Genomic DNA, 20547 nt, shown 5'->3' on the forward strand with positions numbered 1-20547 from the left:
TTCCCTTCCCTTCCCTTCCCTTCCCTTCCCTTCCCTTTCCTTTCCTTTCTTTTCTTTTCCTTTCCCAGCCTCCTTTCTTCTCCTCTCCCTGTCTCTTTGAATGACACTTTTCTTCTATGCAGATAAGGAGTAGAGAGACCCTGATAGGCATGGGGGAGTGTCACAGTGAGGCTGGAGCAGCTCCTGCACCCAGCTCCCAGCTGGATGTGGAACTGGCAATGCAAACCTAATGCCTTCAGTGGCTTTCCTCTTGGCTGTAGCAATGCCTCCACCGTAGGAATTATCTGCAGCATGCAGGCGAAGGCGAGACATGGCTGTGGCCTGAGCACCCATAGGGGATTTATTGCTCATTTAAAACCTGGGAGCAAATGGATTTTTGAGAACTCCTTGGGTGTCAGGGAAGTCTGTCTTCCTTGATCGTCTGCATGTATTTATGGATCTTTTGCCAAATATAAGGATGCTCCTGTCAGTTGGTGAATTTTGAGACAGGCTGTTTTTCTATTAATATCAAAATCCACGATTATCTCATTATTTAATCCCCATCTAAATTTTAACCAATTGCTGCTGCTTTTTATTATTTGCCTCTGATGTCATCAGCCTAGAGACACAAGGGGCTGTTTGAGTTTGAATGTTGTTGGCCTGGGGGTGGGGAGGTAGAGACAGTACAAAAGGCGGTACCCTCAAATGATAGCAGAAGAGAGACAGAGCCTGCCAGCAGCATCCTGCATCCCAGCCTGCTGGTCCTGGGTTTGAGCCCAAGTTCAGATGCTTCCCAGATCCTTGGTCTTAGGCAAAGTCTTTCATTCACCCTCCAGCCTCAGTTTCTCCATCTGTAAATGGGACTGGTGGCCCTTACCATGAACCCCACCCCCCATAGATGTGACAGGTGCACTAAGAATAGCTTCTGACTCTATTCTTTCTTGTTCTAGTCAATCAGAAAGGGTGACTAAGCACACTGATCCCCAAGGGGTACGTCAGGTGGTGCTGCTTACCACATGCCTCTCCCTTAGGCCGGCAGGACTCCTCTGGCATCCGCCTACACTACACAGCTACTCTCCGACGCTATGATGCGGGCATCATGGAGCTCGGACTGGTGTATACACCCTTGATGGCCATCCCCCCTCAGGAGACTGCCTTTGTGTTGACCGGCTACTGCACAGACAAGTGCACCCAGATGGTGAGTGGACAGGGTCCTACACACAACCCACTGCTTGTGATGACCAGGGGAGAGCAGCAAGAGGACTTTGAACCTCTGACCTGGAATCAAGGTTGTCTGAGTCTCTGCACACCTGTTTGAAATATGTCACTTTAAAAATGTTTATTTATGTGTTTGATTATATGCTCTGGCTCTGTCACTCTGTCTCTCTCTCTCTCTCTCTCTCTCTCTCTCTGTGTATGTGTGCGTGTGTGTGTGTGTGTGTTTGTGTGTGTGTGTGTGTGTTCTAGCTGAGGCCAGAAGAGGGTATTGAATCCCTTGGAGATGGAGTTAGGTGGTTGTGAGCCTTCCAACCAGGGTGCTGGGAACTGAACTCATGTCCTCTGAAAGAGCAACAAGCACTTTTAGCAGCTGAGCCATCTGTGTGTAACCCCACACAGTACATTTTAACTGCTTTTGTTATAGGAGTATCCAAACTTCCAAATGGGACTCACCTTTTACAGGCTGTGCAGCCTCCCTCATATCACGATTCACTGCCAAGCAGGGACTAGGGGAGGCAGCAAAGTGCCCAGTGTCCCTGAGGCAAGCACAAGGTGACACAGCAGGAGCCTCAGCTTCTGTAGCAAGTAGACAGTGGCTCCTTGCCTTTGCCAGGCTGCCCTCATTCTCAGCTGCACCGCTGTCTTAGCTGGGCTCTCCTCCCAGCTGGCAAGAAGCTGCTGTGGAGCTGGTGTGAGGAATTTCCTGACATGGAGGTCTACTCAGTAAGGCTGGGGATAGCCACCAATGGGGATCAATAGAGAGCCCTCCCTAGACTGTCGGTGACATCTTCGCACTCATGTTGTGGCAGTTGTGATGGTTCCCCGTGGTCTGAGGGCAGGCAGTGCACAGATCTGCACCTCTCAGTTGTCTGTAGCCTCTGTTCATTCTGCTAACATCTGCTCTCGCCCTTTGCAAGTTCCTCTGGCTGGCTGCCATCAGTCTTACTGTCTGGAGCTTTTTTGATGTCACAGATGTGACTTTACTGTCTGCTATGTGTCCTGCCTTCTTTGCTGGCTGCCCCCCTGCTTCTTACAGTGACCTGTCATGGAATTGTACATATTCCTGGACCAAAGACAGGGAGACCCAGGCCTGCCAAGAGAGGACACATAGCCCAAAGCTGCACTGCGAAGCCAGGTTTTTTTGTTACAGAGCTCATAGTGAATGTTCCTTCCCAGTGTACTCGTGGGATGACACCTGTTCTCAAGAGTCCTCCGTACCTGAGCGCCTGGTCTTTGAAGTATTAGCTAGGCCTAATGTTCTCAGGCTGAGACACATCTGTTCTTATACTCAATCAAAAGCTTTAGCCTGGGGCCAGGATGAGAAATCAACTTTCCTCCCATGTCAAAACAGACAGGTCAGAAGAGGTGATGCTGGCTTCTTAGACCTGTGTCTACAGATCATATTCTGCCATACACCTGCATCCCTGGCTCATTAGACAGCATATGTTGTCACAGTTTAGTCCTGAAGGCCTCAGTTTTCATTGCAAGGGGGATAAAGATATCCACAATGTGAAGAGCAGGGACAGTAGCCGGCCAGAGCAAGACAGAAGGCTCAGAAGTAAAGGCAGATGAGTTGAAGCACAGCAGTCTAGGGTCATCGAATGCCAGCTGCCGGCACCAGGATCTTCAGCTCTGGCTGGCAGTGTGAGAGGAGCCAAGGACCATGGCAGGGTCATGAATGGTGGCATGTTTAATGGTCCATCCGAGAACACTTGGTATCTAAAAATATGAACACAGATGAGGGAAACAACTGTTCCTTGGAACTGCCCGAATGCCTTAATGAGAAAAGGGGGCCTCCCCATATTAGGGCTGGCAATCTTTCTGCCACTGGCTTAGTGGTCAACATCACTGCTGTTGACCAGGGTCACAGTGACCTCAGAGAGAATACGGCCTTTTGTGCAGTCCCTGCCTGGGCCCCTGCATATGATGGGAATTGCAAACATCAATTGACAGGGAGCCCACAAGAAGGAAGCTCCTATCCTGCCAGCATTGGAAGGGCTTCAGAGGTCTGCAGGCTGAGGAGAAGGAGAACTCAGCTCTTGGGGACCCCCAAGGAGACCAAAGAAGAGGGGTGCCATCTGCCCTGAACAAGTTCTGTGGTCTGGCTGCTGGTTGGGGTTTCAAAGGCCTGGGCTTCTGGCCACCACACGCTCTTGAACAAGCCACTCTCTGGCAGGTTTATGATAGAGATCAGAGAGAATCATGTTAAAAAAGCGATTGTTCTGGTAAGCCCGGGGATGCTGCCTCTGCTCTGGGCCCTTGTCCCTTTCCTCTGGGGTCTGATTCTGCTCTTCCCACAGGCACTGCAGGACTCCGGAATCCACATCTTTGCCTCTCAGCTTCATACACACCTGACGGGCAGGAAGGTGGTTACTGTGCTCGCCAGGGATGGCCAAGAGAGGAAGGTGGTGAACAGGGACAACCACTACAGCCCCCACTTCCAGGTGACGACCTGCCGTCACCAGCCTCCAAGGCCGCCTTCTGTTTCCCAGGGCTGACCTCTGACCTTGGGTGATGGTCCCTGACCCAGGCTGCTGGGTGCCTACAATGTCTTGGTGACAACTTGATTGAGTTTGTCGTCCCCTGATTGAAGCCCACATTTCCTCAGTCCTGACAGTCCCCAGGCAGAACTGAAACCCAGGGAGGGTTTGGTGGGGAAGAACAAGGTGACTGGATCAGGGTCCACAGCTCCTTCCATCTCCTCTCTTCCTGATTGCAGGAGATCAGAATGCTGAAGAAGGTTGTGACAGTCTACCCGGTGAGTACCCGGCTGGGGCAGGAGATATTTGGAGAGCACTGTGCCCAAGAGACAGAGAACAGAGGGGCAGGCACAGCTGGGCTGGGTAAGGTACAAGTAGGCTTCATGGCACAGAGGGGACATTGCCTGGTATCTTCAGCTTAACCACAACCCCAAAGAGTTTCATCCCCTGACAACACTGGAAAGAGATGGGGGTGCCAAGATGTAGTCTTTGCCCACACAGAACTGAGGATCCAACATGGCCAGCCAGGCCATGAGGCCACTGATGGATATAAGTGCCAGGAATGCTTAGATTCTGAACCTCACTGTGGAGGGTGCTGGGGTCCTCTTGGGAGGTCACACATCATAGTGGCTTGGTCACCATGGAGGTGAGCTGAGCACCCCTGTCTGCACTGGGTGGGCAGGAGCTGATGTGTCTGCTGCCTCTGTCTCCAGGGGGACGTGCTCATCACTTCATGCACGTACAACACAGAAAACAAGACGCTGGCCACAGTGGTAAGTCACACTGGCGTTTTCAGCCACCCACACAGAAAAGTGAACAGCCCAGAGTCTGCTTAAAGATGTCTAACCATTCCCAGGGTTGAGTGTAGGCTGCCAGAGGCAGGACTGCCCCTCCTGCATTCCCCGAATGGATCGACCATCTCAGGGGGAGCTTCTGAACCCCTATCTCTAGCAACTCTTCTACCCCAGTCTCCTAGTTCCTGTTACACAGGCAGCGTGCTGGACTCTGCACTTACCCCATTGAGTCCGACATGGAGGTAACACTGTCCATACAGCTTTAGGACTTCATCTGAGAACCACTAAGATGGATTCTCATTGGTACCCACGTGCTCAGTGTCTCTCTGACATGGGAGGGAACCAGGAAGGACTTTGAAATTCAAAAGTCCACCTGGGGAGATATCTGCTACAGGAGATAGCCAAAATGACAGGGTCACAGAAACGTCAGCAGACATTTCCCAGAGAAGACAGGAAGGATGTGAGAGTTGGGGAGAGATGGAAAAGAGCTTTGGCTGGCAGCATGAGCCAGGAGCCTCAGAGGGAAAAGGTTGTTCTTAGGATGTTCAGCTATGGGGGAGTGTGGAGATGTGGGCAGCACCAGGCAGGTAGATGGGGTCAGCCACACTAGGGAAGTGACCTGGGTCTTGTCTGGGGCTGGACTGTGGATAGCCCAGGGAGGAGGAGTACCTGGTGCGAGGACTATTTTCAAAGTGAGATACGCAGGAAATGTGTCATCCAACTGGAGCATGTTGGTCAGGGAAAGGGATGTTTTCCATGGTTTCCTGGGGGGAATTGTGGGGACACTATTTCCAGTCATTAACTTTACTAACCTTCTAATTGATCCTGTACACCCAATAATTAGCACATGGGCTGCATTCCACCCTGGCATCCCTCAACCCTGGGAACTCCTACCAATACTGAGCACTGTTCTCTGCACAGTCTCCTGGGCCTTCAGCCACGGTCCAGGGTTCCCCACTCTGTTTCACATGTGTTCTTTAAATAGCCTTCTTGTGAGATGACTCACATTCCACACAGCTGAAGTGTGTGAAGTGTGCAGCTTATTGCCTGGAAGCACATTCAGAGAGCCATGCACACAGTCAGGCCTCAGCTATTGCCTCCAGTCCCCTCACCCAGCCCAACACAGATCCGCTTGCTCTAGATGTTTCTATTCTGGACATTTCTCATCACTGGATTTACAGGCTATGCAGCCTGCTGTGGCTGGATTCTTTCCCGTACATTTAATCCGTCTTATTCTCGTGCCAGTATCTAAGGCAAGCATGTCCCCAGACGCTTTCACAGGCCTCGGCTCCTTTTGCAGGTGCATCTGCTATGGGTAGGGGCAGGGAGGCACCTGCCAGTCACTGGTGGAAGAGAGCTAGAGGCACTTCTGCCAGGGCTGTGTTCCTGCCTTTTCAGATTCATAGTGCCTTGGTTGTGTTGGGATGTTATGGCCACTGGCCTGGCAAGCAACTAAAATATCAGATGCTAGGTCTTCAAGTTCAAGCTTCAAGATACAAGTCCTTGGCTGTTTAGGGCTCAGGACTTTGGGGATGGGATGAGGAGGCTTTATCTGAGATCAGAGGAAACGGGAGCTTCCAGAAGGCAGACCTGAGCTTCCCACCTCTGACTACCTGTGGATCCAAAGAAATAGTGGATTTTGAAATGCAGCTTCCTTCCCAAAGTGAGAGAGAGGATGGAAGGAGAATCTACTCCTGGCATCCAGGCTATGTTCTCATTCTTGATCTCTGAGGTGACAGTGCTGGGGGGGAGTGTTGGGGGTCCCCATGCTCACTGAGAGCTATGAAAACTGAAGAGTGGGGGCTTGGGGCATGCAGACGCTGCAGGAAGACCCATCTAGCACACAGCGAGCAGGCCAACTTCTTATGATGAACTTCCTTCTCTCGCTCCTCCATAGAGATACCCAGGCCCCAACCACCCAAGCAGGGGCCAGCCGAGCTTTGCCCCACCCATGTGGTCTGTCATGAATTAGTGAAGGCCTTTCTATCTTTAACCAGTTCTAACCAGCCAAATAAAATCTCCCTCCCAACATCATGTTCACAAAGAGCCAGGATCCTGGAGAGAGGCTAAGACAGCCTTGGGCTGGGCTCTCTGCTGTTCCTGACACTGATGCAGATGGAGCTCTTTCTCCCCCCCCCCCCNCCCCCACTCAGGGTTAGTCCACTAGCTCTCAGAGCACAAAGTAAGCAGTAGGAATGTCACCTGCTCTGTCCCTTCCATAGTGTGGCTAGGTGGCCTGGGTTCCTGAGACTGTTCCTTGTACTAGCATCTCTGCAGTACCAATATGACTTTTAGCCAGTGAGGTTTGTAATATGTAGGGAGGTCAGTTCCCACTGGGGTCATGGGGTCTTGTCCCCTGCTCCCTAAGACTCTGTTGCTGTAACCCATAAGACAGGAACAGCAAGGCTCTGTCATTTTGTTTCTGTAACCCATAAGACAGGAACAGCAAGACTCTGTCATTTTGTTTCTGGCTTTTTAAAAAATCACTATCTGGTGCCTATTCACTGGGTCTCTCTCTGTTCTTCCTGCCATTAGCAAACCCCAGGAGTGTGGGGGGACCTCCGTCCTGGCTCTATCCTGGGGGCAGGAGAGTTTTGGGGGGGACCTCCCTCCTGGCTCTATCCTGGGGGCAGGGGAGTTTTGGATGCTACCCTGCTGCAAGAAGGCAAACAAATAGTCACAAGAAAGCCACAAACAGGCAGGGTGCTGAGAGCGATGTGCTGAGGGCTGATGGGGGTCTTCTCTCTCCTGCAGGGGGGGTTCGGAATCTTGGAGGAGATGTGCGTCAACTATGTCCACTACTACCCCCAGACAGAGCTGGAACTCTGCAAGAGTGCCGTGGACGACGGCTTCCTACAGAAATACTTCCACACAGTAAACAGGTGAAGCACTTTTTGCTTTCTGCCCCTGGGGAACCCAGCATAGACAGCCTCTGTACCCTACACCCTGCACCATGCTCCCTGCCCCACGTCTTCTCCTATTAGGAGTCTGGGTGGCCAAATGCAAACTTTGAGCTAAGTTCTTGGAGCAAAGTTAGCATGCATGCCATCAGACAGACCTTCTGTGCCTTTGCAGGTGCCTATGGTAAGTATCACTAATCAATCTCTCGACTTCCAAGCTACCGCCAGAGCAGCCATTGTCAACAAGCAAACGTGATATAAAAGATGGAAGCAGGGCCAGGACAGCCTAGGCAGTGGAAGAGGTGAATGGCCACTGTTGGGAGCCATGCTGGGTTATTTCCTTCCCTTCCAGGTTCAGCAGTGAGGAGGTCTGCACCTGCCCTCAGGCTTCAGTCCCCCAGCAGTTTGCCACTGTGCCCTGGAACTCTTTCAATCGGGATATGCTCAAGGCTCTGTATGACTACGCCCCTATCTCCATGCATTGCAACAAGACTTCTGCTGTCCGCTTCCCGGTATGACTGATGGGGTTAAGTGGTGGGTGGCAGCAGACATTCAACATTAGCTCACCCCTATCCAATACCAACAAATCCTACTGCTGCCTGGCTCTCCAACTCTAGGTCTGTCCAAATCTTGAGGAGGCCCCCAGGTAGGTTGAAGAAGGGCACCCTGAACTTCCCAACAAGCAGTGCTTACATGAGACTGAGAAAATGACCACATAGTGATAGAGACAGGCGTACAGACAGATAGATGGTAAGGGAACATGCCAGCAACACTGCCAGGAAGCCCAGAGAGGCCACTTCTCCTGGGCATAGAACAACAGAGGACTAACCTCAGCCCTGTCTGGATGGTGTGTGACTGAGTGTCAGCACCCTGCTCAGAGAATAAAAATAGAGCTATGGGCAGGGGAGGCAAGAAACCAGCAGTCTATGACAAGAGCCCCACGGCGAAGCTTCTCCCTCCTTATCTGAGGCCTGCTGGGATTCAAAGACACCTAATTTATTTCCCAGTAGAGCTAGCCAGCAGCAGCAGTGCCCGCCCAGAGTGCTGGTCAGCAAGCCCAGCCTGCTGTGTTAGGCAGGGGAGGCAGACACTGCAGCAGGAGGTGAACAGACCTTTCCTGGCAGCGTTTGGGTACCGGATTAATTGCTAACCCAAACACCCATGCCATGGGGAGGCTTGTTCATCCCAGAGCAGTTTGAGGCACTGCTAGATATGGTTAGATCTTGGCTTTTGCAGACGCCTTGTTGGACAGTGGCTAAACCCATGACCAAAGACTCTGATCCTTTCCTCGGAGTATATAGTTGAGTGCAGGCATGGAGGTGGAGCCGTCTGGAGGGCTTCAGGTTGCTGACAGAGAACACAACAGCTTAGGGAAGGGACGTGGATCCTCCGGTGCTAACTCTCAAAGGCTGACTTGGAAGAGGTGTGGAGCATTCAGCATGGGAGAAATGAATTTAAGGACAAGAATCCAACCAGTTAGGGAGATAGCAGCTTGCTTGGCCCCTCCAGCCTCAGCTTACCTTCTGCTCTTTCCTTATAGGGAGAGTGGGATCTGCAGCCTTTGCCTAAGATCACCTCCACGCTGGAAGAACCCACCCCACGCTGCCCCATCCGACTGACTCAGAGCCCCGCTAACCCCACTGTGCCCATCACAACAGAGGCAGATGCTGAATAGACCCACCTTGTGAGAAGCTAATCTTCAGACCCTCCTCCTCTTGTCCACCTGGGCTCACACCAGCTCTGTGCAGCCCTCCCTTCCTGTGTGAAGACTCACTTCCATAGACTAGTGCTGGCCAGCCAGGGAAAAGGAGCATGTCACCTCGGAGACACTTGCATGACTGCACCCCATGAGGTCCAACTGGATGGAGCAGCCCTGGACATTATCTGCACACTGCTGACTCCACGTAGGGACAGCTCGCTGTGGGAGTCCAGATTCAACACCACCTTGCCTCCAGAACAGCCTTGCCAGGCTGGGTGCAGAGTCCTCAAGCCCCACAGTCCCGACCCTGTTGGTCCTCCGGTGGTGACTTGTGTTGGTGTATGCCATGACAACACTGCTTAAATATTCCTTTGCAGAGTGGCTCATGTTTCCCAGTGGGCGGCTTCCCTGCAACAAGACAGGACAAGTCGTTTAGCAGTTAAAGACTCACCAGGGGAACTCGCTTCGTGGCAGAGTAAATAGATATTTTCGCCCACCTAGAGGAAACCCCCAACAAGTAGTTCCATCACGGAGAGCCATGATGGCTAGAGCCAGGCTCTGTAGAGGAGTGGAACGGCCAGAGCTGGTTGCTTCTCCTGATGGTGACAGGCCAGGCTCTGAAATAGATAGGTAGGTGAAGAGCTAGCTTGGGCCCTTAATGAAGGAGTGACTAGGGCAAGCCACTCAGCTGCCTGATCTTCAGTCTCCTTGTCTGTTAATGAGACTTACCCTTGCCTAGCACTAACTGTGTACACATATGCATGTCCAAGATTCCTGCCCTGTGCTGAGCCTTTCTGGGCTCTATGGTATCAGACATGTTGTCCCGTGTGAGTGAGGCTTGCTTCTATAATTCTAGTTACTTCTACCCTCCCTGACTTCTTCCCCTCAGTCTCCTGCTGAAGGGCCAGCTCAGCTCTTTGATGGTTTTGGAAGGGAGTAGGAGACTGGGCCTTTTCAGCTATTTCAGCAGAATGCAGCCCAGGCTTCTTCAGGCAGGGAGGGTGATGGATGAGCCTCGGGTCTCCTGCACCCCCTCCCCCCACCGCAGACATCAGCTAAGTGCTGCCTCCCCTTCTGCAAGGCACTTTATTACTAGGGAACGAAAGTGCCCGGACTCTGCGCCTTGTGGTATGAATCATGGCTCCAGGCGGCCATAAGTCATGGGCATAATCGGTGTGAAATGCCAGGCCTGACAGCCCAGAGCAATGCTCAGTCCTCTGTCATCTGTACAGCCTGAGAGATGGGGGAGGCAGGCGGTCTCCCTAGCTGTGCCTTCTCTCTATGGCTGCCTGCCCGAGTAGCCTAGAGCCAGAGAGTACAGGAGAGGCTCATGGAGCTCCAAGGAACCTGACCCTCAACACAGTTACTCTGCTCCTAGTGTTGTTCCGACTTATAGACAGGGAAACTGAGGCTCAGAGACCTGGGGTTAGATGATAAAGTCCCCATGGTGAGGTGTGGAGCCCAGGTCTGTCTGACATCAGCATCTAGGCTCCCAGCTCTATATCCTTATTTACCAGGCAGGAATCGTGAGTGAGCTTACAAGAACTGAACATGAGAACGTAAGGTAACAGGCTACCGAGACCACATCCCTCCTATATGCTCTAAGCCAAAGCAAGTCTCCAGATCTAGCCCTCTTCTTCACTGAGGTGGTAGAAAGGGCCTGAGTGTGAGCCAAGCCCACATCTGCTGGGTGTTTGCTTTGCCTTGCTGGGCTTGGGTGTCTCATGGAGCAGAAGGATCTCTAGTCTCCCAGAAGCCAGGGCTTTTAGGGAGTGCCAAAGGATGGGGTGTGCTACTCCATATCGGTTCTGAGAGGGCCTTGGGTACAAATAGGGTGTCCCCAGGCCATGGTAAGGTTTACATGAGCCGGCACTGAGCTGCTCCTGAGCAGTGCTGTCTGGTAGCCCTCAGTCTCAGTAGCTATTTCATTTCTATTTAGATTAATTTAAAAATTATAAGCACCATAGTGAGAGGTGTGGCTCAGTTGGTCAGACACTTTAGCCTAGCATGCACAAAAACCTGCCTTCTATTCCCAGATTCACATAAAACTAGGGACAGGATGAGCACACCCATCATCCCATCTCTTGGGAAGTAGAGACAGGCGGATCAGAAGTTCAAGCCCATCCTTGGCTACACGACAGAACTTAAGGCCCCCTTGGTCTACATTATAGTCAGACTGTCCCAAAACTGAGAGAGGGGTTGACTAGGGACACAGCTCTGTTGGTAAAATGGTTGTCATGAAAGCATGAGGACCTGAGTTCAATCTCCACAACCCAAACTTGTGAAAGTTTATAGTCCTAACACTGAGGTGGGGGGAGATGGAGATCCTTGTGGCTTGCTGGCTCATTAGCCTCGCTTAACCAGTGAACCTCAGGTTCCAGTGAGAAATCTCATCTCAGTAAACAAGGTAGACAACCAAAGAACAAAACCCAAGGTTGACCTCCGGCCTCTATATACATGTATGTACACACACAGACACAGACACACAGACACACACAGACGCACAGACACACACACACACACACACACACACACACACACACACACACTGAGATATTTATTTACAGTTCTCTTTCTGGTGTCATTCCCTCATGTCAGGCAGAATGTGACTCATGCCTGAAACAGTGGATGGGTGACCTGCTTGAAGTTGTTGTCTTGGGGGCCAGGGGATACCTACCACTTGTCATGCAGAACTGGTGGCCCCTCTCAAACTGCAGTGACCTCCTAAGATGCTGCAAGGAGCTTGCACACAGGTTCCTGGGCTTGCCAAGTTATCCTCGGTAGGCTACCACTGTAGCCTGCTTAGCAGTGGGGACTTAAGACTCTAGCCACCCGTGCAAAGTGCCTAGCTGCAGGTAGAGCACCATCAGGTCTTCAGTGAAAGAAGCTGGAAGTCTCAGTGCCTGGGCAGCCCAAGTCTGGTATTTAGAAACTTAGCATATTTACATGAGTGCTACTTTATTGAAGCTGGGAGGGTGAGGAAGAAAATGGGAGGCGAACAAAGGCAGAAGGGGCCACATGCTGGGGTGTTCAGGGCTATTTAACCAGAGGGAATCCTGGGCCAGCGGGAAGTCAGGGAGCACACTGGCCATTTTGCATCTTGACAGGATGGTCACCTGATGAACGAGTATAGTAGCTTGGCTGAGCCATCTTCTGATGCCCTTCCCAGATGCCCACCTTTGTCTGTCACCACAGCCCAAGCCTGGTTCCCTCTGCCCACTCAAAAGGACTCAGCTCTGCCTGTGGGCTTTGCCTAGCTCACTTCCCACAGATGTAGAACCACTTAACTGCCTGCTCTCCCCTACCATCAAGAATGACAGAATGGAACTCGGGGCTATCTTTGGCAATCCCTCTGGCCCCTGGGTCCCTAACGGGGTAGAAGTAGGATGAACGCACGGGCTTGAACAGGCTGCATGGAGCTCCAGGAGACAGGGTTGGTCCTCCAGGCAGAGTCCCTAAGCTGAGGCAGAGCAAGGCAGTCCCATCTATCAGTCCCCGTCTGAAGGTTGGGTTGTCGAGATACCACCTAGAGCATGTACCACGCTGATCAGGCCTACCTCAAGGGTATGACACATGAGTGGCTTGCGGTCCAACACCTGTCTGTGTCTCCCTCCTCTCCAAATGTTCCTGCTGTCTTCCATGCAGACTAAAGAGACATAGCTTTGTGCTGGCACCATGCATAGGAAGCAAGGCCTCAGTCGTTATTAGAGAAATGGGCACCTCACCCTGCCAGGACCCTCCTCGTTTCTACTGGAAGGCACGTGGTGTAGTTTGCTGGCCTTGCTCTATTGTAAGCATTCTGTCTTTTATTTGTGGTTGTGAGCCTAGCCTCTAACAGCTGAGCCATCTCTTCAGCCCAAGCATGCGTGTACTTTATACATGGGTTTACAAGCAAGCACATGTGTACCCATGGATGCAGAGACCAGAAGTTGATGTCATCTTCTTCTGTCACCTTCTTCCTTATTGTTTGAGATAGGGCCTCTTATTGTCTTAGTCAGGTTTTATTGCTGTGATAAAGCACCATGACCAAAAAGCAAGTTGGGGAGGAAAGGGTTTATTTGGCTTACACTTCATAGTCCATCACTGGAGGAAGTCAGGACAGGAACTCAAACAGGGCAGGAACCTGGAGCAGGAGCTGATGCAGAGACCATGGAGGGTGCTGCTTACTGGCTTGCTTCATGTGACTTGCTCAGCCTGCTTTCTTATAGAACCCAGGACCACCAGCCCACGGATGGCCCCACCCACAGAGGCCTGGACCCTCGCATACTAAGCACTAATTGAGCAAATAGATCTCATGGAGGCATTTCCTCAACTGAGGCTCCTTCCTGTCTGATGACTCCAGCCTGTGTCAAGTTGACACACAAAACCAGCCAATGCACTCATTAAACCTGGCTCTCACTGAGTGGCTAAGCCGGGTGGCCCACAAACTTTGGGGACCTGCCGATTTCCAAGTCCTTTCTCGAAGCCAGTGCTAGAGCTATTAGACTGTACCACCAAACCTGAGTTTTACTTGGTTCCTGGGGACCCAAACTCAGGTCCCCAAGTTTACATTGTGCCTTACCTACAGGTCATCTCTCCAGTCCTGAGGAAAAAAACCATGCCTGCTCAGTGTAACAGACACCAGGCCAGGGGCAGCAAGCCTGTGTGTATGTGCAGAGAAAGGGGCATGTTCCCCTCCTCTGCAGTGACAGCTCTGCCTAGGAACCTCTGAAGCCCAACACTGTTGGACCTCATGAGGCATCTGAGGGTGTGTGTCCTCTCCCTCCACTGCCAGCCACACACCGCTCTGCACACTTCAGGCACTTCCTCATCAGCTACAGAGTGATTCTGATAAGCCGTGCTCAGCCACAGTGGAGGCCATGGTGTTTGATTGTCCAGGGGAATTTTTTTTTTAATACAGCTATGAAACGTGACTTTAGACTATCAGTGTCGGAAGTCAGGCTTGAGGTTTCTGTGATGCACACAGGCTGGGATGCCACGGTCAGAGGCACTTTGGGGACTTTCCAGATAAACAGGTGAGCTTGGGAGGGGATTCTTGACAGCTGCTCTCACTCAGGGCCCCAACACCCTTCCAAGGACTGTGCCTGGGGAAGGCAGGGGGCTGGGAAAGCATTCAGACCTCCCTTGTCCTATCCCCAAGGACAGGTTGTAAGTTACATGTGGTCATCCTCCAATCTCAGGAGTCTTGGCCAGACTACAGAATGAGGAGAGGAGGCTGGGCAATGGGGCAGCCATTTTCTCTCTCCTTCCCTTCCCTTCCCTCTCCTTCCCTTCCCTCTCCTCCCCTTCCCTCTCCTTCCCTTTCCTTGCCCTTTCCTCCCTCTGCTACTCCACTTACTTCTTGCCCACTCTCCCCTCCTCCTCCCTCCTCCTCTCTCCTTCCTTTCCCTCCTCCCTCCTCTGGCTCCACAAAACTCATGTCATCCAAGAGCCAGACTCATGGTCTCAAGAGAGCACAGGTGTTCCTTTAGCCATCCAGAGGCTCCTCCACACCCTCCCGCCTCCAGCCCTTCTGCAGGCTCAGGGGACCAGATCTGCTTTTGAAAGACCTGCTATACCCCACACATCTTCCAGTGGTTTCACACGATTTTATTAACTTGACCTTTTCCAGCTCAGTGTGTGGTGTGTGAACCTAGGAAGATTCAGAGCCCACCCAGGACAGCTGGGCCCACAAATCCCCTCTGCTGCCTTCTTTAGGTTTAGGACTCCCCAGCTCCGTACCACTATGGCATCTGCCTCCTGCCCTCCTAGACCACAAGGCATGTAAGACTACATGGTGACCTTCGTTTGGGGAGACATGGCATCCTAATTTCTCAGTCAGGGTGTGAGGCAGAGGAAGAAGGCTGGGGCCATAGAAAAGTGATGGACATTCACTGCCAGGAAGGAGAGCCAGGGTGCCCTTGACATGAGGACATATTTAGATGATTACACAGGGTGGGAGAAGGGACCGCTCTATCTCACAGAGCAGAGCTGGAGCCATGCATCTGTGACAGAGACAGAAAGTCCTTGGAAACACGTACAAGAGCAAGCTTGGTGTCCCCGGACCCATGAGCAAAGGCTTGAGGGGAAACTGAGGCAGAATGTGTCACTTCTTTGTAAGTAATGGAAGTTCTTGATCCAAATCCCATGGTGACTCTTAGAAGGCTTTATCTCCTGCAGAGCTGGAAGGCTGCAAGAGCTTTCTTACCTTTCTCCTCTCTGGTCTGAAAGGCAGCCATTCTGAGGAAGAACTGTACCAGTCTAGCACCCATCTCTGTGCTCCCCACCCTGTGGCAGACATTGCTGATCAATCGCCATTCACTCTCCCGATCCACTCCTCTGGCAGTCAGCCGAGTGAGGGACAGAGGGGAAGCCTGCTTTACAGCTCCCATCTTGGGTTAACCATACACCCAAGATACTCACAGGGACCTTGAGCCAAGACATCTGCAGGGTGAATTTTGGGAGGACTAGAGCAGACTGGAGACCACTGTGTGGCTCGTGAGCAGGAGGAACATAGTGCTCCACCCAGCCCTGGTTAGGAACTGTGGTGGTGAGCAAGACCACATGGAGGCTAAGGGTGGGGAAGTCTGTGCTTTGTCCTTATCCTGGGTCTCAGGACACAAGGCTGTGTGTGCAGTGCAGGAGTCCGCAGGCAGTGTGGGGAGCGTGGTCGCTGCCAGTGGCCTGAGCAGCTGTAGCCTCCACCTGCATCCCATCAATAGATTCCCTTCACCCGCTTGTTGTCAGGGTCAAAGGGAGACTTCAGGTGAACCTGGGCAGCATAGGTGACCCCCATTCTCTCCAAGGCATACTCTCCATTCTTCACAAAGTCCAGAGAGACCTAGAAACAGAGGGTAGTCAGGGTTACTTAGTTGTTACAGGGGTCTATGGTTACCCACTCCTGCTTCACTGATAAACCACACACACACACACACACACACACACACACACACACACACCACCACCAGGGGCCAGATGTGTTCTCCTGAGGGACAGGGTGAATGGAATGGCTTTCTGGACAGCTCTGTCCCTGAATCACCCCCTTCCTCACCCAACCCACATCTGGCTCCCTCTTCTCAGCAACCCCTCTGGAACTGTTAGGCTTGGGAGCAGGTGCTCTTCGGGCTAGGGAGAGTGCTGTAGCCTGACACTCTACTGTGCTGGAGGGAGGAACTCTCCTAGGCCACCCAAGAAACTGACTCTGTGTACAGTGAAGACTCCAGGCCCAAGCTGGAGGGGTCTGGGGCTTGTTCTCTCCCCATTCCAGGTGGCCTAGGACTGCATCTAATAAAAAGAAGAGAAAAGGAAAGAACAAAAGCAACACATCCATTAAAGCCAAGGGATCTTTAGGGGCGAGTCCTCTGCCATGTACTTCCCTGTGTGGCTGGGAGGCTGGTGGATCTCAGCAAAGTGAGGCAGGTGTTCTGGGACAAGCTCAGTCCAGCTAAGAAACATCCAGAAGCCACAAAACTCGCCCTGGTCCCTTACTCTTGCTGAGGGATGTGGGCTGTCTCAGCACAGCACTGGCATATAAGCAGGGAGTGGGGGTTGCGTTGCAGCATCTGCCCACTCTCGTGGCGTGAATACTCTGGAAGCCTGATTACATCAGCAGGGTATCAGCATCTCATACCTTTGATCACCCTCAGTGTTGGGCTCCTCCTGTCTGTGTGGGATTCGTGCTGGGCCTCCTGGGCTCTATTTATCAGGGAAGGCCGTGGATTCTCCCCTGCTCACCAAGCCTGGGTACCTCTAAATGAACTGCTAATCTCGCCTTTTCTGGGACCCAGGCTGTGGCCTTTCAGTGGTAAAGTCCTGTGTAACCAACCGAAGGTCCCAGGCTGGTTTGCAATGTTTGATACCTTCGATCAAATTCCACCCAGAGTCCATACTGTGGTCCATATTGTGTCCACCCAGTGGTCCATACTGGAGGGTGGGAGCCTGTGCCTTTTCTATAGGTAAAGCTGGGGCTCTTTAAGAAACCCCTGGGCTACAGACCCAGAGCACAAAGAAGCCACAGCCTCAAGTTAAGCCAGTGTCCTGAGGCTCCTGCTCCAGCACAGGACTCCTTCCAACTTGCAACCACCCCCATCCCCACCCCCACCTCGGCTCTGGGAGTCAGGCTACCCCTAGGCCTCATGAGAGCCACTAGTCTTTGCCTGGTCCCTCCTCCCTCCATTCAGCTGGACACTGTGGTCCATCTCGTCTTGGTGTCAGGCTACAAGGCAAAAAGCCAGGTCAGCACCTCTGGGGCTGGAGTTGGTGCACAAGAGACCTCAGTGAGACTTGGGTAAAGGTACACACCCCTCTAGGAATGCTTAGGGGGTGTGAAAGTACATCCCACTACCCAGTGCATCTCTAAGGCGGTGGCTGGAAGGCAGGAAGAGAAAAAGTCAACCTCCTTTCCCCTGGGCACAGAGCTGGCCCCTCCTTGTGGCTGTCCAGGCTGCCCAGGAATCTACAGCTTGGGTCTGGCTTACTTGCTGGGTTAGGTACTTGGGTGAAGAGGAAAGGCAGAGATGATCTAGCTTCAGGGACCAGAGAACATTGTCCTAGGCCTTGCAACTCTTTTTGATCAAGAAAATCCTGCGGGCACACCAGTCAGTTTCTTTTAGAGATAAAAGAGAAAACAAACAAGAAAATTCTGCTGGAGACCAGGCCTAGGAACTCTTCTACATTTCCTGGCTTCCTTCCTCTCGTGTTCCCCACATGCACAGGCGTGGCACTGAGGATCTGGTGTAGAGGCTGGGAAGGGATTGGGGAACAGGGTTCACTCACAGGGCCACCACTGGGGTCTCGGATGTAGCCATAGGCTATGGTCTTGTTCATAGTAAATCCAAAGTCGGCTCTCCGGACGTGGCCCACCACTTGGCCGTTTCTCCAGATGGCCTCCAGGCCAAACATAGGCACCTCCCTAGAGGAAGCAAGAAGGTGTTTGGAAGCCCAGACTGTGGTGAGAACACGACCTAGGGAGATGAGGCAACTGGACAGTGCCTACAAAAGCCACAGGGGTACAGTACTACTGGGTCCTTGCAAGCCCCAATAATGGCCCTGGGACTACAGGGGACAGCATGGGAGTGACAGGGAATGAGTAGAAACTTTTAGCAAAGCTGATCAGAGCCCTGGGGCACTGGAAAGGACCAACTTTATCCCTGTTTCATTTAACTTCCTTTTAAAAGTCTATATTAACTATAGAAAACAGTGTGTGTGTGGTGGGGGGTAGAGAGATAGCTTGCTTAAAAGCACTTGCTGCTCTTGTAAAGGTCACAGTTCAGTTCTCGGCACACACACCAAGTATTCATACCATCCAGGGGAATCTTATGTCCTCTCCTGACCTCTGTGGGCACCCATGCTCATATGCCATACACTCACACAGACAAACACATACACGTAAAGAAAATAAAATCTTTTTAAAAATACCCTGCTCCATTGTGAAATCATCACTCATGGGCGTAAGTACTCTGCTCACACTCACCCAGCTACCCTGTCTCGTGCCCTGTCTATCACATAGTCCCTCCCCTTCTATTTTCAGGTCGTGTGTGTGTGTGTGTGTATGTGTGCATATGTATGCATATATCTACATATATACACATATATGTAGGTATGTGTATGTATGTATGTGTATATATACATATATATATGCACATATATTTGTGTACATTCACAAATCAAAAGTCAGCATGTGAGAGAAATGAAGTATTTCTCTCTGAGCCTGGCTCTTTTCTCTAAAACTGACCTCTAGTTCCATTCATTTTCTTGCAGTTAATACAAATTCAGGCCTGGGGAAGTGGCTCAGTGGGTAGGAGCACTCGTACAAGCATGAGGACCTGCGTTTAAACCCCTAGCAATGTAAAGAGCAAGGTATGACTGCATAGGCCTGCAACTCCAGCCTTGGGAATGGAGACAAGTGGATCCTGAGACTTCCCTGGCTGGGCAGCCTGGACAAATCAATGAGCTTGTGGCTCAGTGGGAGACCCTGTATCAAGGCAACAAGATGGAGAGGTAATAGAGGGTACCTGATGTCCTCTGCTGGCCTCTGAATGGCCACACATCCCACATGCATGCAGAATAAACACAGTACTCAGAAATAAGTAAAACAAGCTGGGTGTGATGGCACACACCTTTAATCCTACTTGGGAAGTAGAGGTAAGTGAAGTTTGGTGAGTTCAAGGACAGCCTGGGCTACATGGAAAGTTCCAGCTTATTCAGAGCTACATAGTGAGACCTTATCTCAAAGAAAACAAAAACAAAAACAAAAACAAACTGCTTAAGTGCTCAGCAGTTAAGAGCACTTGCTGCTCTTCCAGAAGATCCAAGTTCAGTTCCCAGGGGCTCACATCAACCTGTAACTACAGCTCTAGAAGGTCTGATACCGTATGACCTCCATGGACATATGCATGTGCACACACACACGCACGTGCACACACACACACACACACACACACACAAAACTACAATTCCATTTTTATTTATGGGTAAATAACACTGTTGTGTATGTATACCATAATTTCTTTAAAATTCACTCATTGGGCTGTGCATGGTGGCACACACCTTTAATCCTAGACCTCAGGAGGCAGAGACAGGCAGACCAACATGAGTTCATGGCCAGCCTGGTCTACATAGTAAGTCCAGACCAATCAAGTCTACATAGTGAAGCCCAGTCTCAAAATAAAATAAAATAAAATAAAATAAAATAAAATAAAATAAAATAAAATAAAATAAAATAAAATTCATGCACTGATGGGCACCTATTCTGGCCCTCTATCTTGACTAAGAACAACTACTGCAGTAACATGGCTGTCAAGTACTTCTGTGGCATGCTAACTCAGAGCCTTTCGGTAGACAGCAAGAGGGCATGACCGAGTCACATGAAAGTACCTTTGCCAGTTTGATCTACATTCCCAGTAGTAGATAAGGGTTGCTCTCTCCCTGCATCCACATCAGCAATGGCTGCCATTTCTTTCCTTGGTGTCAGACACTCTGATTGGTGAGATAGAATATCAGCATAGTTCTGATTTGCATTTCTTCATAACTGAAGACCTCGAACGATTTTTCACATGTTTATTGGTCATTTGCATTTCCCTTCTTTTTCAGGGTCTGTCCTCACTGGATTATTTGTGGGCTTGGTGTTTAATTCTGTTGTTGCTGTTTGTGTATTCTGAGAATTTATTGCCTGTCAGAGGAGTGGCTGGCAAGGATTTCTCCCATCCTGCAGGACATTTCTTCACTCTGGCGATGGCTTCCTTTGCTGTGAAGCATCTCTTTATTTTGTGCAACCCATTTGTCAGTTCTTATGCTGAGTTCCTGAGCTGCTAGAGTCTCACTCAGAAAGGCCTGGGCCATGTTTCTATCCTGAGGCTTTGCCCCACAGTGTTCCTCTGCAAGTCTCAGAGTTTGAGGTGTTACATTAAGAACTCATCCACTCTGGGATTGATTTCATGCAGGGGGAATCAGGGTCTATTTCATACTTCTATATGTGGATGTCCATTTTGCTGTTCACT

At 51.1% G+C, this 20547-nt stretch overlaps 2 protein-coding genes across 3 annotated transcripts in view; one reads left to right on the forward strand and one right to left on the reverse strand.

Annotated features, from left to right (window-relative positions):
* The window catches only part of Dbh (dopamine beta-hydroxylase), a 17898-nt gene extending 8448 nt beyond the window's left edge, over positions 1-9450 (forward strand). Inside the window, exons 6-12 of the mRNA XM_021156707.1 lie at positions 1011-1177; positions 3498-3641; positions 3917-3955; positions 4391-4450; positions 7226-7353; positions 7724-7883; positions 8912-9450. Of these exons, the coding sequence (XP_021012366.1) occupies positions 1011-1177; positions 3498-3641; positions 3917-3955; positions 4391-4450; positions 7226-7353; positions 7724-7883; positions 8912-9046 (833 nt within the window). The 3' untranslated portion in view covers positions 9047-9450. The remainder of the gene's footprint in view (positions 1-1010; positions 1178-3497; positions 3642-3916; positions 3956-4390; positions 4451-7225; positions 7354-7723; positions 7884-8911) is intronic.
* Positions 9451-14638: 5188 nt separating this feature from the next.
* The window catches only part of Sardh (sarcosine dehydrogenase), a 57830-nt gene continuing 51921 nt past the window's right edge, over positions 14639-20547 (reverse strand). The window contains exons 20-21 of one of the 2 annotated variants that reach the window (XM_029474635.1): positions 17825-17960; positions 14639-15890 (exon numbers count right to left, since the gene is read on the reverse strand). In XM_029474635.1, coding sequence (XP_029330495.1) covers positions 15765-15890; positions 17825-17960 — 262 coding nt within the window. In that variant the 3' untranslated portion in view covers positions 14639-15764. The remainder of the gene's footprint in view (positions 15891-17824; positions 17961-20547) is intronic. The other variant, XM_021183131.2, reaches the window with a different exon arrangement.

This window comes from Mus caroli, chromosome 2 (assembly GCF_900094665.2).
Source record: "Mus caroli chromosome 2, CAROLI_EIJ_v1.1, whole genome shotgun sequence".
In the NCBI taxonomy this organism is placed as follows: domain Eukaryota; kingdom Metazoa; phylum Chordata; class Mammalia; order Rodentia; family Muridae; genus Mus; species Mus caroli.